Source organism: Odocoileus virginianus, chromosome 31, assembly GCF_023699985.2.
Source record: "Odocoileus virginianus isolate 20LAN1187 ecotype Illinois chromosome 31, Ovbor_1.2, whole genome shotgun sequence".
Taxonomy (NCBI): Eukaryota; Metazoa; Chordata; class Mammalia; order Artiodactyla; family Cervidae; genus Odocoileus; species Odocoileus virginianus.
Window position 1 is genome coordinate 40,075,604 of NC_069704.1, and position 19,417 is coordinate 40,095,020.

At 55.6% G+C, this 19,417-nt stretch overlaps 2 protein-coding genes across 2 annotated transcripts in view; one reads left to right on the forward strand and one right to left on the reverse strand.

The window, feature by feature from the left end:
• Positions 1-9,318, forward strand: part of LOXL2 (lysyl oxidase like 2) — a 111,297-nt gene extending 101,979 nt beyond the window's left edge. The window contains exons 11-14 of the mRNA XM_070459652.1: positions 1,047-1,162; positions 2,303-2,439; positions 7,464-7,575; positions 8,344-9,318. Coding sequence (XP_070315753.1) covers positions 1,047-1,162; positions 2,303-2,439; positions 7,464-7,575; positions 8,344-8,423 — 445 coding nt within the window. The 3' untranslated portion in view covers positions 8,424-9,318. The remainder of the gene's footprint in view (positions 1-1,046; positions 1,163-2,302; positions 2,440-7,463; positions 7,576-8,343) is intronic.
• Positions 9,319-10,504: 1,186 nt separating this feature from the next.
• R3HCC1 (R3H domain and coiled-coil containing 1) lies at positions 10,505-19,163 on the reverse strand. Its single transcript, XM_020878655.2, has 8 exons — positions 19,041-19,163; positions 18,597-18,724; positions 18,045-18,182; positions 15,963-16,566; positions 14,920-15,092; positions 13,660-13,730; positions 12,043-12,138; positions 10,505-10,818 (listed from the first exon to the last, which is right to left on the reverse strand). The coding sequence occupies exons 1-8, from the start codon at positions 19,161-19,163 to the stop codon at positions 10,682-10,684; spliced, it is 1,470 nt and encodes a 489-aa protein (XP_020734314.2). The 3' UTR covers positions 10,505-10,681.
• Positions 19,164-19,417: the final 254 nt, after the last annotated feature.

The following is a 19,417-nucleotide window of genomic DNA, read 5'->3' on the forward strand; positions in this document are numbered from 1 at the left end:
CTGCGGAGGGAACTCAGGTCACAGGCAAACAAAACACATGATTCTGTTTCCCAAGCCTTGGTACCTTGTTACCTTCCCCCGTTTCCCAAATGTTCCTGGAATGACAGACAAGCGAGCGCGAATACTTGCAGCCACTTGTGATAAGATGTGTAGCAGCTGAGGATGGGCTTGGCAGCCAGCCCCTCAGGAAGGCCCCTCGGAAGCCATGTTTCCCATGTTAAATGCAGGCCTTTCCCAGAACCTGCATCTGTTCTAAGTTCTTCCCGAGTGATGAGATGGGCCCCCGTTAGGTAAATGGTCATCCGGGGCAAGACCCACGGGAGTGCGCAATCTCTCTTCCCTCTCTGTTCCCTTCTACAGGACGTGCTGGTCACCCCTCCCTCCCACAGGGTCTCAAAGCCCCTTTTTCCCCCTCTTTTTAAAAAAATTTTCTTGATCCCAGGAGCACAGGTTTCTGCCTCTATCACCTAGTCTGGGACACGTGTGTGCCCTGCTCATCAGCGCCTGCTCTTCCCACCCCTCCTTCAGCTCTTCATTCTGTCTCCCTCCTGACCATATTCCTACTTTAAATGTTTCCTAAAGACATGGAAGAGTGACTTGCATTCATCTGCAGAAAGTGCCTAAGTAGGAATGAGCTGTGACAGCCACTTTAGGGCTCTGGAGGGTGCTACATCCTTTTACTTAATATATCCTAATTTATTCAGCTTATTGATGCTGAGCCCCCTGTTCATCAGTTTATCTGATTAATTCCCATAGCACCCTGTGCATTGCATTATTATTCCCATTGAGCAGATGAAAAAACTGAGGCTTGGGAAGGTAGCGGGTTGTCCCCCTCCAGAGCCCATGGAAGCGCCACGATTCCTGGCTTCTGTCCCATCCCCCATCTCATAATGCCCTGTCCACTGCCCACTTTTCTCCCTCCACCACCGCTTTGGACCACGCTGCTCTGCTCGAGATGTCCCCGGAGGGGAATGGCCAGCTGGGCCATCGCTTGCAGGTGGCACTCCCTCCGGAAACTGACATCCAGGCCCCCCTCTCACCTGCAGGCATTACCACAGCATGGAGGTGTTCACCCACTACGACCTGCTGAACCTCAATGGCACCAAGGTGGCAGAGGGCCACAAAGCTAGCTTCTGCTTGGAGGACACAGAGTGTGAAGGAGGTATTCGGGCGACAGGGCGGGCTGGGGAGACTCCGAGGGACTCAGATGCTCCCACCTGTGCTCATTTGGCCAGGATCCCAGGCCTGGCTCGGGACTCTGTCACCCTGGCCCCTGCTGACCCGCCCAGGACCTTCCTCACTGGAGACCTCATGACTACCATCTGGGGCTGGAGGGGTGGGGCGGACAAGGCCTGGCTATGAAGGCACCTGGGTCCCCAGAGTCATGCTGATGGGCACTGGTGGATCCAGTGAGTCCACAGGTGGGTCTCCCTGGTGAGGCTCAGACCCTTGAACCTGACACGCGGTCCCCTTCTGCTCTGGCTGCCATACTTTCTCTCTGTGTCCAACACAGACACACAAGCCCCCAGGTTCTTACCTTCCAGTTCAAGCTGAAAGCCCCACTTGAGGTTCCCAGACTCTCTTGACTGCCCCAGGCAGAGACAGCATCGCACCCACGCCCCCGGTCGCTTCCATACCTGCACGATGACCACTGCGGGCGCACCTGCCATCCTGGCCTAACCGAGCTCTCTTAAGAGGAGACACGCGACTCTCCTCAGGGCAGCTGGGGCTTAGAGTAGCGCCCAGACTTGGCAGGCTCTCGCAAATGGGTGCTGGTTGTCGGTGGTTGACGTGGCCCCTGGCATGTCATGAAATCACCCAGCAGATGGGTTTCGAGCACCTACTATGTGCCACACAATGGGCTGACCCAGGACGGGTCAGAGACATGGGTCAGACCGAGACCACATCCAAGAGCGGATGCCCTCGGGGAGACCAGATGACCCCACATCAGGCTCCACAATATACACCATAATTTACCCAGAATAGCACATGCTTCATTCCCAGGCTGATATTCCTCAGAATGGCCAGGGTGGGCCAGAGTGGCCCAGGAAGGCTTCATGGAGGAGGACGCAGTGGAATGTGGATGGGGAATTGAGGGAGGATTCTACCAAAAGCAGAGCAGAGCAGGGATGAGCTGAGCCCAGAGACAGCCAAGGCTGTGGGCCTGGAGAAGGGAGAGATGCTGAAGGTGGGATCTGGGGATGCCTCCCACTTAGCAGGCTGCTCGGGGGCCTTTGTGGGGAGGGCAGCGGAGGGGCCACGGGTGCCTGGTGACTGGGCTTCCCTCTGTCCCCACATGCAGACATCCAGAAGAGTTACGAGTGCGCCAACTTTGGTGAGCAGGGCATCACCATGGGCTGCTGGGACATGTACCGTCATGACATCGATTGCCAGTGGGTTGACATTACCGACGTGCCTCCTGGAGACTACCTGTTCCAGGTAAGGCACTTAAGGGGCTCCAGGCCCCCCTGCTGATGGGAGGAGGGGTCTCTGCCTGAGCAAATGGGTAGGCAGCCTCCTTCGGATGGTGCCCAGGCAGAAAATACAGGCATGGAGGCTGGGCTGTGCAAAGGGCAGACTCCTGCACCTGGTGCTTGCGAATCAAAGGGCGTCTGCAGGCCAGATTTGGTCCTCGGGCTGGGAGTCTGTGCAGACTCTAAGGCAGCCTACACTTCTTGTGTCTTTGGAGCTGTACTTGAACCTCCACCCTGGTTTCTCCCAGCACCCTCCCTCAGGCTGTCTTGGCCGGTGCTGTCAGGGCTAAAAGCAATCACACAAAGAGCCATTCACTCACAAATGTCTGTGACTTGCCTCTCCCAGAAATGTTTGCCTCATAGCAGCGGATCTGCAGAGGGGACAATTTCAGTGCAAAGAAATAAACCTATAATGGTAAATTGTTAGGTACTAGAGACAGCCTGTCCAGTGACTATTTGTGCAGCGACTTCCCAGGGCTTCTACATACTTTGTCCAGGGGAAGCGCCACCCTGAGACAGGAGCTAAGACGCACTGGCCTCCCACCTTCCTGCCTCCCACCTTCCTGCAAATAGCTGCCGGCCCCAGCCAGGGCCCAGACTGGTGGGGGACCCAGGGTCACCATATCCCCAAAATCTCCTGTGCAGGTACACAGGCGCACTCCTGCCCGCGGAGACTTCGTTTCACCTTATTTTTCCCACATCCCCACCCACCTTGCTTTCAAGCTTGATTCTTGGGTGACCAGAAATGTGTCATTTTGTCTTGAAAGCTTTCCGAGGAGGGCATTCAGCCAGCCCCGAGCCTGGCCACAGTCCCCACCTTATAGACAGTCCAGGGAGGAACCGACACCTGCAGGGAATGACCACAGAGGGGCTCTGAAAGTTTCCCTGGTCAGTTTCAGAGACTGGTAATCAGACAGCCAAGCACTTTTCCACCCACAAGCCCAGAACCGCAGACTTGGAGAGGCCCAAGCGAAGAGCAGAGTGCTCTTTATTTAAAGAATCGAATACCCATGTCTCTGTACACGACTCCAGTTTATGTTTGAGGTCTGCTACCCCTTTGCAAGGGGAACGTGTAGCGTCATGTATTTTGATAATGTCTGTTTAATAACTGTGACTCATTAAAGGGCTTCCCAGACGGCCCAGTGGTAAAGAATCTGCCTACCAATGTAAGAGATGCAAGAGATGTGGGTTTGATCCCTGGGTTGGGAAGATCCCCTGGAGTAGGAAATGGCAACCTACTCCCGTATTCTTGCCTGGAAAGATTCCATAGACAAGAGGAGCCTGGTGGACCACAGTCCAGGAGGTCACAAAGAGACGGACACGACTGAGCACGCACGTACTTGTACACTGAAGATCAGTTGTGGACCAGACCCTGCCCACACCCTGTGAACCCAGCATCTCATGTAATCCTCAGGGATGGGCATTATCATTACCCACACTTCACAGCCAGCAAGGCCAGGTCATCTTCACCTGGGCTGGACGTGGAGCTTTAGACTTGGAGAGTCCTGGCCTGGGGGTACTGGCCCTCTCCATTCCCGTGTGGACCCAGCAGCAGACCCCAGCAGTGCTGCAGAAGCGGGAGAAAGCTGGGTTGGGGAGGGGGTGGCGTTCCAGCCCAGGAGGCCAGCGCACAGAGGCTCAGAGGCAGGGTTCCCAGAGTGATTAGATCCCTAATTCCCACCATTGCCTGGATCCACAGCAGATCTTTTTTGTTTTTCAACACAAAGCTGCCACTGCCTTTTTATTTTGTTTGTGTTTTTTTTTAAGTTTTTAAAAATTGAGGTATAATTGATTTACAGTATTAGTTTCAGGTGTCCAATATAGCAATTCAAAATGTTTCTAGATTATACCCCACTTATAGTTATTAGAGAAGTGCAGTATATCCTTATAGTTTATTTCATACATAGCAGTTTGTACCCCTATCTTGCCTCTCCCCATTTCCCTCTCCCCACTGGTGACCACTAGCTTATTCTCTGTATCTGTGAGTCTGCTTCTTTTTTGTTACATTCACTGGTTTGTTGTGTTTTTTAGATTGCATATATACGTAATAATACGCAGTATTTTTCTTTCTCTGACTTATTCCACTAAGCATAATACCCTCAAGTCCATCCACGTTATTGCAAATGGCAAAGTTTCATTTTTTTTTCTGGCTGAGTATTCCATTGTGTGTATACATACATATACGTCACATCTTTACCCATTCATCTGTTGATGGACTCTTAGGTTGCTTCCACATGTTGGCTGTTGTAAACCACAGCAGATCTCCTGTCTAAGGAACTAAAGCCACTGCCCACAGATCCCCAAGAGACTGAGGACCCTCCATATGAGTCTGATGGAATTGTGGAGACTATTCATTTCAGCTCTCACCCTTGCACCCGAGTGGGTCGCGTGGGTCCTCATAAGGTCCCCACTGCCCTCACGGTCACCCTGCAGGGACCCATGCTGGGGGCGTGACTATCTGTGAGCAAAGGGCTGCCTGGGTTTTGGTGCAGGGGGTTTGTCTGTCCTGGGCTATGAGCCACGCATGGGCTGGGACTTGGCACAATTAAGGTTGTCAGGCAGAAAACAGATCAAAGTAAGGCCACCCCAGAGCAGGACATTTTCCAGCCTTACCTAGAGAGACAGAGTCACCATGGGACATAACCTAGAGCCCCCAGAATGGGCTGCACCGGCTAGGACTCAGGGCTGGAGACCCCCCACTGACCTGTTTCCCACAGCAGCTCTGGCAGGCCCAGCCAGCTTGCTAAAGGGCCACTGTTGTTACTGTTTAGCCACTAAGTCATGTCCAACTCTTTGTGACCCCATGGACTGCAGCACACCAGGATTCCCTGTCCTTCACTATCTCCCAGAGTTTGCTCAAACTCATGTCCATTGAGTTGGTGATGCCATCCAACCATCTCATCCTCTGTCATCCCTTTCTCCTGCCCTCAATCTTTCCCAGCATCAGGGGCTTTTCCAATGAGTTGGTTCTTTGCATCTGGTGGCCAAGGTATTGGAGTTTCAGCTTCAGCATCAGTCCTTCCAGTGAATATTCAGGGTTGATTTCCTTTAGGACTGACTGGTTTTGTCCCCTTGCTGTCCAAGGGACTCTCAAGAGTCTTCTCCAGCACCACAGTTCGAAAGCATCAATTCTTCAGCCCTCAGCCTTCTTTATGGTCTGACTCTCAGTCCTGGAGGAGAGGTTCTGAGGGCCCCAAGCCTGTAGAATGCACCTTAACGAGCCGCTGTCCCTCTCCCATCATACTGACCATGGGCGGCCCAGGCCCCCTTGCCTCCTTGGGGTCTCAGCCCTTCCAGATGTTGCAGGACCCTCGGAGAAAGCCTCATCTGTGCCCTCCACACTTTTGCCCACAGCCCCAGGCCCAGCTCCTGTCTCCTCACCTTCCCATCCTTCAGTTCCTCCTCTGGGCTCCTCACCATTGAATATCCCTTTTCTGTCTGCTCCCAGTTGCTTTTGTTGTTCAGTTGCCAAGTCGTGACCAACTGTTTGCTACCCAACGAACGGTAGCACGCCAGGCCTCCCAGTCCCTCACTATCTCCTAGAGTTTGCCCAAGTTCATGTCCGTTGATTCGGTGATTCCATCCAACCATCTCATCCTCTGTCATCCCCTTCCCCTCCCACCTTCAGGGTCTTTTCTAATGAGTTAGCCCTTTGAGTCAGGTGGCCAAAGTATTGGAGCTTCAACTTCAGCTTCAGTCCTTCCAATGAATATTCAGGGTTGATCTCCTTTAGGACTAACTGGTTTGATCTCCTTTAGGACTGAGGGACTGATCTCCTTTAGGACTGATTGGTTAATCTCCTTTAGGACTGACCAATCCCAGAAGCCCCCTCAAAAGAATGGTCCCTCCTGCTCCTGCTCCTCTGGATGCCGCCCTCTTACCTGGGATGACTCAGAGGAAGGGGGTACAAGGGGGAAACCTGCCCTGGTGAGCAGAAAGGGCTTGGGGACCCCCTAGAGCAAACCCGGACCCAGAGAACGGAAGGGTTGTGTCTAATGTCACGCGTCCAGGAGCAGTGTCATCTCCAGTGCCCGGGGCAGCCCCCCTCGGGCTCCCCACAGCACCCAGTCCTGGTCCCCATGCCCTCCCAGCAAGTCCTGCTCCCCGGCTCTCTTCTGACTCTTTCAGCAGCTGTTTTGTGGCCTCCCCAGGCTCCAGCTCCTGCTTCTCTACTAACCTCAAACCTCTCTGGCACCCCAAGAGGGTAACCCCATTTTGAAGGCACGCCCGGGTTGGGAAAATCCCCGGGAAAAGGGAATGGCTCCCTACTCTAGTATTTTTGCCTGGAGAATCCCATGGACAGAGGAGCTTGATGGGCTACAGTCCATGGGGTCACGAAGAGTCGGACATGACTGAGTGATTAACAATCTTTTTAAAAAAGGGGGATGTGCTGTGCTGTGGTTAGTTGCTCAGTCGGGTCTGACTCTTTGTGACCCCATGGACTGTAGCCCACCAGACTCCTGTGGCCACGGGGATTCTCTCGGCAAGAATACTGGAGTGGGTTGTCATGCCCTCCTCTTACTGAAGTATAGCTGATTAACAAACAGTGTTGACAGTTTCAGCTGAACAGCGAAGGGACTCAACCAAACATACACATGTATCCATTCACCCCCAAACCCCCTCCCAGCCAGGCTGCCATGTACCATTGAGCAGAGTTTCCTGTGCTGGACAGTAGGTCCTTGCTAGTGATCCATTTTAAGTACGTACATGTCCATCCCAAACTCGGTAACCATCCCTGGCCCCATCTGAAGGCTTCCTCTTGGTAGGGTGTGTGTGTCTGTATGAGGTGCATGGAGGGCTCCTCCGGGTCTCCCGTCTGCCTCCCCGGCCTCCTCTCTAGCCAGTCCTGCACCCTCCCTCCTGCTCTGAGAAGACAGCACCAGCCATGCCTGCTCCATCTCGTGAGCTCAGCCCGGTCTCAGCGTCGCAGCCCGGCCTAGGATGGAGGGTGGCCGAGGCAGGACCCGCTCTGACCTGACTCTCCCCCAGGTGGTCATCAATCCCAACTACGAGGTGGCGGAGTCTGACTACACCAACAACGTCATGAAGTGCAGGACCCGGTATGATGGCCACCGCATCTGGATGTACAACTGCCATATAGGTGAGGCCCTGGGGCCCTGCTGGGGAGCACCATGCCCCTCTTCAGCCCACCTCCAGGAGACGGGCGGGAGCTGCCCCACTTTCTCCAGGAAACAGAGCGCCTTCCTAAGTTGGCTAAAGACCATGGGGAGTGGGGCCAGTCTTGAGTTTCCACACACGGGAAGGACATGGTGAACACACAGGCCTGGATGAAGATGGGGTTTTCACGGCCAGCTCTGGCTGAGGCGAGAGAATGGGACAGAAATGGGCTGGCCCAACACAGACCCCAAAGCTATTTAAGGGCTGGCAGAGCTGAGGCCACCACCTCATTATGTGTGAGACCACAAAAATGTGGGCGTTGGCAATCTGGGGGCTCTGTGTGTCTCGTTCCTGTCGAGCTCTAGAAGCTGGTGAACCACCGTGGCTTTTGGCCACCAATGGAGAAGCTTTCCCACTTTTGGCCACCAATGGAGAAGCTTTCCCCTGCATTATACAACCTGGGTTCCAAAAGGGGAGGCTGGGCTTTCTCCTCCACTGGCAAGGTGCCAGCCTTGCTCTCGATAGAAGCGAAAACTAACGGCGCTGGATTAAGTCACTCCTTGAGCCGACTCTGCCAGGCAGCTGACTTGAGCCTGGCCCTACAGATGGCCGGCACCTGTCACTGCCCTTCTGGCATCACACGCAGGTGGTCTCCGCAGGCCGCCTGGTGAGGGTGGGGGGCTCCAGCCCTGCGGGGAGACCTGTGCATCCGGTTTACCCAACACTGTCTCTCTGATGCCTGTTCCCCCAGGTGGTTCCTTCAGTGAAGAGACAGAAAAAAAGTTTGAGCACTTCAGTGGACTCATAAATAACCAGGTCTCCAGGCGGTAAAGTGGCGACGTGGTCACCTCCTGCCTTCGGGCCACGGGCATCTCCCCCAACAACTGCAGTCTGACTGGATATTGCCCTGCTCCCCCTCATCCAGCCCAGCCCCGCCCGTCTCGTCCCCCTGCAGCCCTCGGCCAAGCTCAGGAGGAAGGCGAGGAAGGCGTGTTCCTGACACCCGCAGCCTGGGACAGCCTCCGGGGCTGGGGCTCGTCCACGGGGCGGCGGGGAGCAGCGCCAACCAAGAGCCATCCTGGCCGGGACCACGGGCGCACAGTGGTCGGCTGCTCGTCCCATCCGAGGCGTGGTCCACTCCGAGCCTCACTGCCTGCCCAGCTCACCACAGATAACACGGGGCCGTTTTCTTCTCAAGTTACGTGTTGGCAGCGTGGGTTAGCAACCCAAGGAGGTCAGGCTGAATCCCACTTCTCCTCCTCTTAGCCTGTTTCCAGTCAACTTGAGTATCTAAGCTTCCCTTCCAGTTAAATGAACCGCCTCTACTCCCTTCATTCTGTTCTCACGTATAAGTGATGCTGCCACCCACCTTCTGAACCAATGAGCTCAGAGACGGTGCTTCTCTTGCCCCCAGACACCTACACCCCTGTGTCCTCCTATTTTTCAAGATACTATAATTGTATTCTATTTTCACAGACTTTAAAACACAAAGTAATTTAGTGGCATTCCATATTGGGCATCTGGGCCTTTGAACGTAGAGGTCAAAAGAAAAACCAGCCCACCTGTGTAAGTGACTCCTCTGTCTGTCCTTCCGATTCTGTGGGTAATTGATTCAACGGTGCTAGAACCAGGGTTCTGGGTGAGGACGACGCTCACCGATCGCCATGTGTCATCACGGACACTTACACATACTTGAAACTCCAAATAAAAGATTTATGACCTGCAAGTGTGTTTCATTTGGGCCTCTGTGCACTGTCTGTAAGCCACAGGCTCCTTTCCCCAGTCGCAGCCGGGAGCTGCACACCCTTGCAGGTTCTCTCTTGTCGGGACGTGGGCTCCAGACACCTCCCGTCCGGCACTGGCTACAGGTTGGTGTTTAGTCGCTAAGTTTTATCTGACTCTTTCGCGACCCCATGGACTGTAGCCCACCTGGCTCCTCTGTCCATGGGATTCCCAGGCAAGAATACTGGAGTGGGTTGTGACTGCTTATTCCAGGGGATCTTCCCGACCCAGGGATCGAACCTGCACTGCGGGCAAGCTGTTTACCACTGAACCATCACAGGGGCCTCCTTCCGTTCCCACCACAGAGGAGGAGCAACTGCCGGCGAGAGCAGCACTCTAAGGCGACCAGGAGAATCCACAGAAACTCAGGCTTTCTTTGGCTCTTGTCTATTAGGGAAATGTGTCAGGGGCACCATGGTTGTGTGAGGATCAGATGGGACATCCAACCTTCAGTCTCAGGAAATTTCCCCAAAGGGCAGTGCCTGGGCTGGTCTCTGGGGGAGGGATGATGAAGCAGATCAGGGCCCCATGCTCTTCCCCGAGGTGCAGTGAGGATGGACCCCAAGTCCCCGGGGCAGTGAGTGAACCCCAATCCAGCCAGGCCTGGGACTCCCTCTGCACCACAGTGGGCTGCGGCCCGGCAAACCGAGGGGTCCATGATGACCTCAGGGGGCCAGGATCGTCACCAGCTCCACTCAAACCAGAAAGACCAGGGTATTGGGACCCCGTTCCCACAAAGCTGCCCTCCTACCCATTCCTGCGAGGGGAGGGAACTCAGAGGGCATTTCAGATTTCACCTCGAGGCAAGTGCATGTTTATTTCTGCAGGGACCCCCTGTGCAACCCACACCACTGGTAACACTAGGGCCAGTACACGGCAGAGGCGGGGGGGTCTCAGCATGGCCAATAGCCCAGAGTTGCTCTCGGGGACACTGGGCACACGTCACACAACAGGTGCAACCCACCCCACAAACTGGGCAGGCCCTGCTCAAAAATGCCTTGGAGGTCCAGCTGGCTTGAGGTCAGTCACCTAAAGCGACCTGCTGCTTCAGCAGCCCTAGGTCTCCAACGGGGGGCGAACAGCGCCCCCTAGTGTTTCACTGCCGACCATTACATTTTGAAGCAATCATGTTAAAATTCTTCCATTTTTATTTTTTGCTTAGCTTCAGAAACTAGACCAAACTAAAGCCCACCACGCCTCATAGCGATGCTCCAAGGATGGCTCAGGGCTGCTCCGGTGTGTGTAAAGGCTTGTGGTGTTGGGGCCCGAGCTGGGTTGGGGAGCTCAATCCAGGAGGGCTGGGCCTCTCAGGGCCTCAGAGCGGCAGGAGGCTCCACTGCAGGCCGCTCCTTCTTTCTGTGTTGGAGCCCCAGGGCCCGGGCCACCAGCCTCCGGGCCACAGCTGTATTTGTCTGTGGTCTCTCCTTCGCCAGATGCAGGAGCTCTGAAAGGAAAGCCCCATGGGGTGGGGACTTGAATTCAAGGCTGTGGCCTCTCCTCCTCTCCTTGGAGGCTGTTAGAGCCCACCCCTGAGGCCCGGCTGCACCCGGCTTGATGCTGGTGAGAGGGGCCACCGAGGGCTCCTGGCCCCTCGTGGGGTCCTGACTCACCCTGCCACCTCTCTGCACCCTCCCTGTTTCTCCTTCTGTCAGGGGTGGAGGGTGGCGTTAATCCTGTCCACCTCCCTGCCTTGCAGGGGCCCTTTGAGACGGCAAGCAGGCTAGGAAGGGACACCTGGCACTCTTGGATCAACAGACAGGATGTTTATCGTCCCTAAGAAGCCTGGGATAATTGATTATCAATTGTGAAACAGATCGCCAGTCCAGGTTTGATGCATGAGACAAGTGCTCAGGGCTGGTGCACTGGGAAGACCCAGAGGGATGGGATGGGGAGGGAGGTGGGAGGGGGGGAATCAGGATGGGGAACACATGTAAATCCATGGCTGATTCATATCAGTGTATGGCAAAAACCACTACAATACTGTAAAGTAATTAACCTCCAACTAATATAAATAATGAAAAATGAAAAATAAATAAATACAGAGCAAAAAAAAAAAAGAAGTCTGGGACAAAGACCATGTAATCCACAAGAACGTGGATGGCCTCAGCAGGCTTCTCCAGGCCAGTTCTGCCAGCCAGCCTCTGCTCTGCAGGGGGAGCTGGCCCCTGAAGCCGCTCTTGCTCCCTGGAAGGAGGAGAGCAAAGGGGAGGAGCCGTCACTTACGTGGCACCTTCTGGTGCCTCTCGCCACTGCAGGGGCATGGCCACCAGGCTCTCGCTCACCCCAACGCTTATCTCACAGGGAGAGGGGCCGACTCACATACACCCAGTGACTTGCTCAAGGCCAGTTTAAGGGCGCGCCAGTGCCAGGGTCACAGCAAAGCCCACGCCCTGTACAGCTCACAGCGAAGCATGGCTTCCTTGGCCGGACACAAAGACCAGGCTTCCCCTCTGCGCCCGAACCAGACTCCCGAGAGGTGTGAACGGAGGGCAAGCCTGGGACAGGGCAGCTGGCAGACAGCTCTCCTGATGGGGCCCCTGGGGTGGGAGAGGACGACCTCCTGGGTCCCTGCAGCCCAGGGGCGAGACAGCAGAGCACTCTGGAGGGCAGTGAACCAGACGGCAGACCCACACTCGAGCAGCCCCTCCCAGCCCACCGGCTCCCTTACTTGGCCTCTGCAGGGCCTTCAGCTTGGACTGCCTGGCTCCCTGGGTCAGGGGCCGGATCTTCAGTATGGAGAAATCCCTGGTCAGGGCCTCGGCGGCTAAGGAAAGAAAGCAGGTCTGGAGCCATCCGCATTTCCTGCTGAGGCCTCTTCAGAACCCAGGAACACACATGTCACCCCAAAGCCCAGGCAGCCACTTCTGACACCCATCCAAACCTCAGGGACAGGACTGCCCCATCAGCTCACCGCCCGCCCCCCACCCCCACCCCCAGAGCTCACAGGCCTGCACGGGGATGCCATGCTCTCAGATGGAGGGCCCATGCCCCAGCTTCTACCCTCCTGCCCTGGGGGGCCGGGAGCCACATGGTGAGCCTGTGGTTCTGACATCAGGACAGGCAGGCCCAGGCCTTTCAAAGCCCAGGAGCTTAAAACAAACACCACCACCACCATCACCACCCTGCCCCCACTCAAGACCCTCCCAAGGTGCATGCTCTCACTGCCTCAGGCTGTGCTGCGCCCTGGGGCACTCGGGCCACTTACAGACACGGTCACCTCACGGCTGGGAGGGACCTCAGACCCAAACCACCATACAGATGAGGCCAGGACATGAGGACTGAGCAGGCCTGCCCCTGCCGCCTGGCCAGCTTGGCAGAGCCCAGATGGCAGCCATGGCCATGCCGAGCCCACTGCTAATCCCTTCCATGGACCGGGAGGGCCTCTGCCAGCCCCCACCTTTCAGTGGCTCCCTCTCTGGGGCTGAAGCCCCCACCTGGCCCCAGGCCTCTTGCTGCCCAGACACTGCCCCTCATCCCTAAAAGCTCAAGCTCTCCTGAAGACTGGGCCCACACCAGCCATGGTCACTCCCCATCTGTGTTCAGAGCCCATGGCTGTGAGAAGCCCGGTCAAGGGGGGCCAGGGACTGACTCCTTATAAATACACACAAGCTGTGCAGCGGTGTGGCAGGGGCAGTGCAGGAAAACGCTGAGAGGGAGGCGCAGCGCCAGAATGACAGCCGGGAGACTAGCTGGCCTCCCCAGCCTTGGCGACGGACGAGAGGCTTCATACCCTTGATCGGACACTGACATCGGGGAACTCAGTCTCCCCAACTGTAAGATGGAGTCATCTCACCTATCTCCTGAGGCTCTAATCTAAACGGAATGAGAACACATCTGCTCAAACCATAAGGACCTGCCAGTACTTGAATGCTTTTTTTCTTCCCTGGCTGTGCCACATGGCATGTGGGATCTTAGTTCCCTGACCAGGGATTGAACCTGTGCATTAAAGCCTGGAGTCTTAACCACTCGACTACCAGGGAAGTCCCACCAGTATTTGAATGTTTTTGATCTGTAAAAATGGCACCATCACATGCTTTCATTTAGGATGTGGAGGTCACCCAAATCTGAAACCTCTGAACTCAAGACGTAAGGATGAAGAGGTGTGAGCTTCCTGGCCCAGCACCCATTCTGCCCCCATGGACTTCCCGATTAGGTGGCTGGGAGCCAGTCCATCAGCTTAGAGCAGCCTGTACCCTGTATGGGGCATCCTCACCCCAGGAAATGAGGCTCCCTCCCTTCCCAACAGCAGTCAGAGGAGGGGCCAGGCCACCGTGCACCACCTTACCTGAAGCCGGGCAGGGGAAGACGCCAAGCGCATGCGTGTCATCCACCCACTGGATCTTGAACCCCTTCTCTCTGTGCCGAGGACGAGACAGAATGCCGAGGAGAGCGGATGCAGAAAACCCCTCCTGCTGCAGGAAACCCTCCCCCCTCCAGTCCTCAAACACTCCAAGCCCAAGACACGTTCATCTCCTCTAAGAAGGCGACGACCATCCAGGGCAGACTTGCCCTGAAGACCATACGACAACTTCAGACAGACAGGCCCCTGCCTCTGTGATCTCGTGGGCCCTCGACTCCTAGAACTGAGGAAGTCAGGACTCAAAGCTTGTAGAGCACAAGGCCAAGGGTGAAGACGGTCCCTCACAGACACGGTCACCCGAGGCCAAGGGCATAGGGTTCGAGGCTGGAGACAAAGGGCTTCATAGTGGGGACAGGACTTGATACGAGCATGTCAATGAAACTGCCCTGACTTTCCTCCTGCCACTTGGGAAAGCACTCCTGAGTCTGGAGCCTGTGGGAGGGGCTCCTCTGTGGATGAGGAAGCCTCTAGTGGCCCCATCTGGCCCAGACCTCAGGGCTGGACAGCAGACGAGCCCCTTGTACTGTCCACCAGGTCGGGCTCAGGGAGGGAAAGGGAGGCTCTTCCGGAAGCAGTCGGACAGGGATCCTGATGAAACGGATGTGTTTAAGGTCTAAGCAGGAAAAGAGAACGGGGACCAGAGCATGGAGAATAAAAAAAGAAAGGAGAAAAGACTGGATTTGGATCCAAGGAATCTGGGGAGATGGGAGAAGTCTTTTTTTCACTTTTTCTCCCCTCTCCACCAGACTCTGCCCCAGAGCTGCTCAAGCCCCGTTCATCCCCTAAAGAGCTCCTTTGTGGAGGTGGCGCTCCATCTGTTAACTCTCTAACTGGATGGATGGCCGTGAAGCAGGGGGAGGCAGTAGCCCACAGAGTCATGGCTGGCATGTGGAGGCCAGGCTGGAGGTCCGCTGCCTGTGCCAGCAGGACCAGGTCTTGGGCCTCCAAAAAGTGTCCACAACCGAAAAGTCGGCTCTCTTCCTCCTCTGCACAGTCACGGCCAGCGAGCTGAATTGCCCAGGGGCATGGCATCCAGAGCAACCACACCTACTTTCTGCCTTTCTTTCGAGGCACTGAAGGAGGGGCAGGCAAGCGTCCCCCACACAAAGCAGCATCCTAGCTCCTTTCCACAAAGTAAGCACTCTCTCCACTCCCTCCCCGACCCAAAGCCTCTCCAGCACTCACTGGAACTCAGAGAAGGTAGCCAGCAGGTCCTCAGTCTTGAGCACCGGCTCAAAGTCATAGATCTCCACCACGTGTGCAAAATCCTTCTCTCCAGGCAGCTCGTCTACAAAGGATGATGTGTCCACGTGGATCTTCTCTACCTGAATCTCCTTCTCAGTCAGGTTGTTCGTTATCTGGGAGAGATCAGACCCTTTAGTGAGGGGAGCTCAGATACACCGGGCTCCAAGTGAATGCTCTCAAAACCCCACACTGAGAGTCCCATAGGCTTCTGCATTGACACAGAGGTGAGCAGCCCAGACAGGAATCCTGGAAAGATAGCAGTATGGCAGACTGGGCCACGAGACGGAGGAGCGTGAGTTTTAGCGGGGAAGTCCCCACTGGGTGACTGACACTAACACACACTGTGTTTCACAGGATCCCCAGAACTCTATTCTGTAGGCCCACTTTACAGATGGGCAAACTAAGCCAAAAAATTAAGTAATTCTGCCCCAAGTTGCTGTCAGTAAGAGGTGGAGCTAGGCAGGCCCAGGATCTTTCCTTTTCTCATTAACGATGTGATGATGAGCAAGGCTTTCTGGTGTCTGTCCTTCATCTGTAAAATAGCGATACAGGCTGCCTGCCCTCCCGACTGACATGCTCAGGTGCAGACACTCGGTTCCAAGGACAAGAGATTTGTAAGACAAAGCTTCAGGCTGAGAGTAATTTTCATGACTAGCGTCTGCAGTGCATTCTGAAGTACTGTGTTCCCTAGGGAAACGTGTATTAGCACCTGCTATTTTTTCAGAGGAAAAAACTGAAACTTAGAAAAGCAAAATAACCTGGTTGAGGTGGGATCCAATCCACACCCCTGACCTCAGATCCTGAGCCTCCTTCCCTCTGAGTACTGGTCTCCTAAGGGACCGCTATCGCTCAACACCCGCAGCACCCCAATACACCTTGACCCTCCGCCCCATCCACCCTCGACCACACCCACCTCACTTCCACCCTCCACCACACCCACCTCACTTCCACCCTCCCTTTGCCGGGCTTCAGAGCCTCATCACCTCCTGCAGCAGTTCACTGAAGTCGGCCTCGGAGCAGCTGCCGGGCCCCTCCTCTTCCGCCTCTTCCTCTTCCACTTCCTCCTCCGCTGCCAGGCTCCTCTCCAGCTCAGTCCCATTTCCCTCCTCCAAGTCCAGCTGCCGCCCGGCCTCCGGCTGTGCGGCTGACTCCGGCCTGTCTCCGGTCCCTGCGTGGCTCTCAGGCCCCGAGGGTTCAGCAGCCAATGGGTCCGGCAGCGACTCTTTCTCACAGCCTTGACCAGGGCCTTTTTGGTCCTCTGTTGCCTGAGTCACCGACACGGGAAGTTCCTGATCGGCAGTGGGCTTCCCAGCACCAGTATCTCCTGGTTCTTCTGAGAGCCTGCCAGCTGGAGCATCTCCCTGGAGCTCTGCAGGAGGGGGCGGCGCTCCTTCTTCCTGCCGGCGCAGCACCCGGGGCACATACAAGGCCTGGTCCGGCTTGCGTCCACGATACCACCGGCCGGCCCTCGCCCCTCGGAGACCAGCAGCCGCTCCCTGGCTTGCAGTGGGCCGAGGACCTCGGTACTTGCTAGGGTGGGAGGCAGGAGGGCGGCAGGAGCCAGAGAATCCGTCTGAACTGGGTAACCTGGAGCAGGAGCAGGCACTGATCAGATGGGTGCTTGAGCCCCGAGGAGAATGGTTTATTGGAGTTATCTGCCATTCAGGCCTGAGGCTCTTGAGTCAGTCTCAGGCAAAAACCAAAGCCACAGTGACCCTGGAAAACAACTTAATGAGGCCATCAGAGGGTAGGCTGGATGCCCTGAATAAGCATAAAGCAGTCAACTCTTCCTCCAGTGTTATAAACCGACTATGAGACAGCGGAGTCCACTTGCTATAGGGTGTGGTGAGCAACTAGCATTCAGAAACTATGCTATTAGAAAAGTATGCGACTTTAAGTCTGTGAGTCTGTTTTGTAAGTAAGTTCATTTGTATCATTTCTTTTTAGATTCCACATATGAGGGATATCATATGATATTTCTCCTACTCTGACTTACTTCACTCTGTAGGACAATCTGTGTGTGTGTGTTAGTAGCTCAGCTGTGACTGACTCTTTATGACCCCATGGACTGTGGCCCACCAGGCTCCTCTGTCCATGGGATTTTCCAGGCAAGAATACTGGAGTGGGTTGCTGTATCCTACTCAGGGGATCTTCCTGACTCAAGGCTGGAACCCAATTCTCTTGTATTGCAGACAGATCATTCCCACTCTTTGGGACCCCCTCCCATTATCAGCCATTCAAAACAATGAAACAATGCCATTTGCAGTAACAGGGATGATAATCTCTAGGTCCATCCATGTCCGCTGCAAATGGCATTGTTTCATTCTTTTGGCTGATAATTGGATGGGGTCCGACATGACTGAAGGGACTTAGCACACACACACACACACACAGTGGGATGAGCGGAAGGGATGACAGGAAGTTGGAATGGACATGTACACACTGCTATATTTTAAATGGATAACCAACAAGGACCTACTGTATAGCATTCGACACTTTACTCAATGTTGTGTGTTGGCCTGGATGGAAGGGGAGTTTCGGGGAGAATGGATACATGTATGTGTGTGGTTGAGTCCCTTTGCTGTCCACCTGAAACTATCACAGCATTGTTAATTGGCTGCACCCAAATACAAAATAAAAAGTTTAAAACAGATCAAAAAAAAAGAGAGAAAAGTATGTAACTTTAAAGGCTAGGATTATAGACATTATGATAAGATCTTTCGAGATGTACAGGGAGACAGGTGAGCGAACTGCTAGATGAGCTGTCACATTCCACGGCCTCTGGAGGCCCAAGCTCCCTGAGGGCAATGCTGAGTGGACACCCCCACTGTTTAAACAGCTCTCCGTCTTTTGGCCCAACGTGCATAAACTGAATTTGCTAAAGAACCTCCACCAACAATGCACCTCTGCTCCTCTGCTGAGCAGAAGGCAGCACTGCCTGTAAGCAATTGAGGCTGGGGAGAGAGGAGGTCGCCCAGCCCTGATTCCCTCCCAGAGGCTGACCAGCTCACCTGACCACCCCTGGGGAGAACCAACGAGGGGCCTCCCAGACGGCAGATACACACCTGATGTCCAGGTGACAGATGACCGTCCTCCTCCTCCAGCCCTCTCCAACAGAGAAGCTGCTCAAAAGGTCAAAATTCTCTGCTGTCCTGTGGATCAGGTACCGGAGCCGACTGGAGAGTGGGGGAAAGAGGAGGACCCTGGGGAGGGATGGGAAGGAGAGCAGAGCAGGAGCTCCAGGAGCAGCCCCCAGGCCTGACCCCCACAGAGCCCACTCCTGGTTTAATGGTGGCTTGAACCTAGGCTCGCTCTGCCCCCTGGGGTCCCAGGCTGACCACAGTGGACCTGCCCATAGAGGGTATGACGGGGACCTACTGGCACCATCCTCCTTCCAGGGGCGGGCTGTTCCATCTCAGGTGATGCTAGCTGTTACCCAGGAAAGATGCAGCGGGGAGAAGCCTGACCACAGATTATTAAACCTAAAGGCCAGGATCAGAGCCAGCTGCGAGCCCAGTTACTTTAGATGCACCACTGGACAAAAAGGAGCAAGGAGGCTAGGGGCGAACACTGCCCTTCCCAGCGGCGGAGCGGGCGCCACCCTCACTCCGGCTTACTTTGACAGCTGCTTCTGTAGCAGGAAGCGGTCCAGCTCCTCCTGGATGCGCTGCACGAAGTCATTCTCGGCTGCGGAGAGGAAGACGCCGTCCAAGCAGAGAAGGGCCAGGGTGACAGGTGGGAGAGCCTACGGGGCAACCGACACCGCCGCGATCAAAGCGCAGAACCCGGGCCCTCCCACGACCGAGGACACTGTCTCTCCTCTGATTGGAGACCGGACGGGCTCCGAGGAGGTAAGGGTCGTGCCCAGGGTCCCCGTCAGGGCCTTGGTGGGGCAGGGAGGGGTCGCTCTCGTCGTCCCCAGGTCCGCGCCCTGCGGCCTCGGGCCAGATCCGCGGGCGCGATTGATCCTTCCCGGCCGGAAGCAAAAGGCCCGGGAGGAGCACGAGTCTGACCGTGAGCGATCGGGGAGACCTGCCCCCAGGTCCGCCCGCCGCACTCACCGCGGCAGCCCCGCGCGTCGCCGCCGCAGCTCTAGGGTCCCCAGAAGCCTGCGCGCCCCTGAACCCCAGAACCACCCGGGCCTCGCGGAGCTGCAGCGCCACCGCGCGGCCCGGCGGAGGCATCACCTCAATGGCAGAGGCGTGTTCTTTCTTGACTCTTTTTGCCCCTGAGACCACAGGTCACCTGAGCTGAGATGTTCCCCACCCAGGTATCGAACCCGTGTGTCCTGAGTTTCCTGCATTGGCAGGCGGATTCTTTAGCACTGGGTCACCTGGGAAACCCTACACTGTCTTCTAGGATCAATGAAATTCGGGAAATCGTTTGGAGTGGTTCCTACATGCTAGGTCATGGGGGTACCAGGTTTTCCAGTTCATTG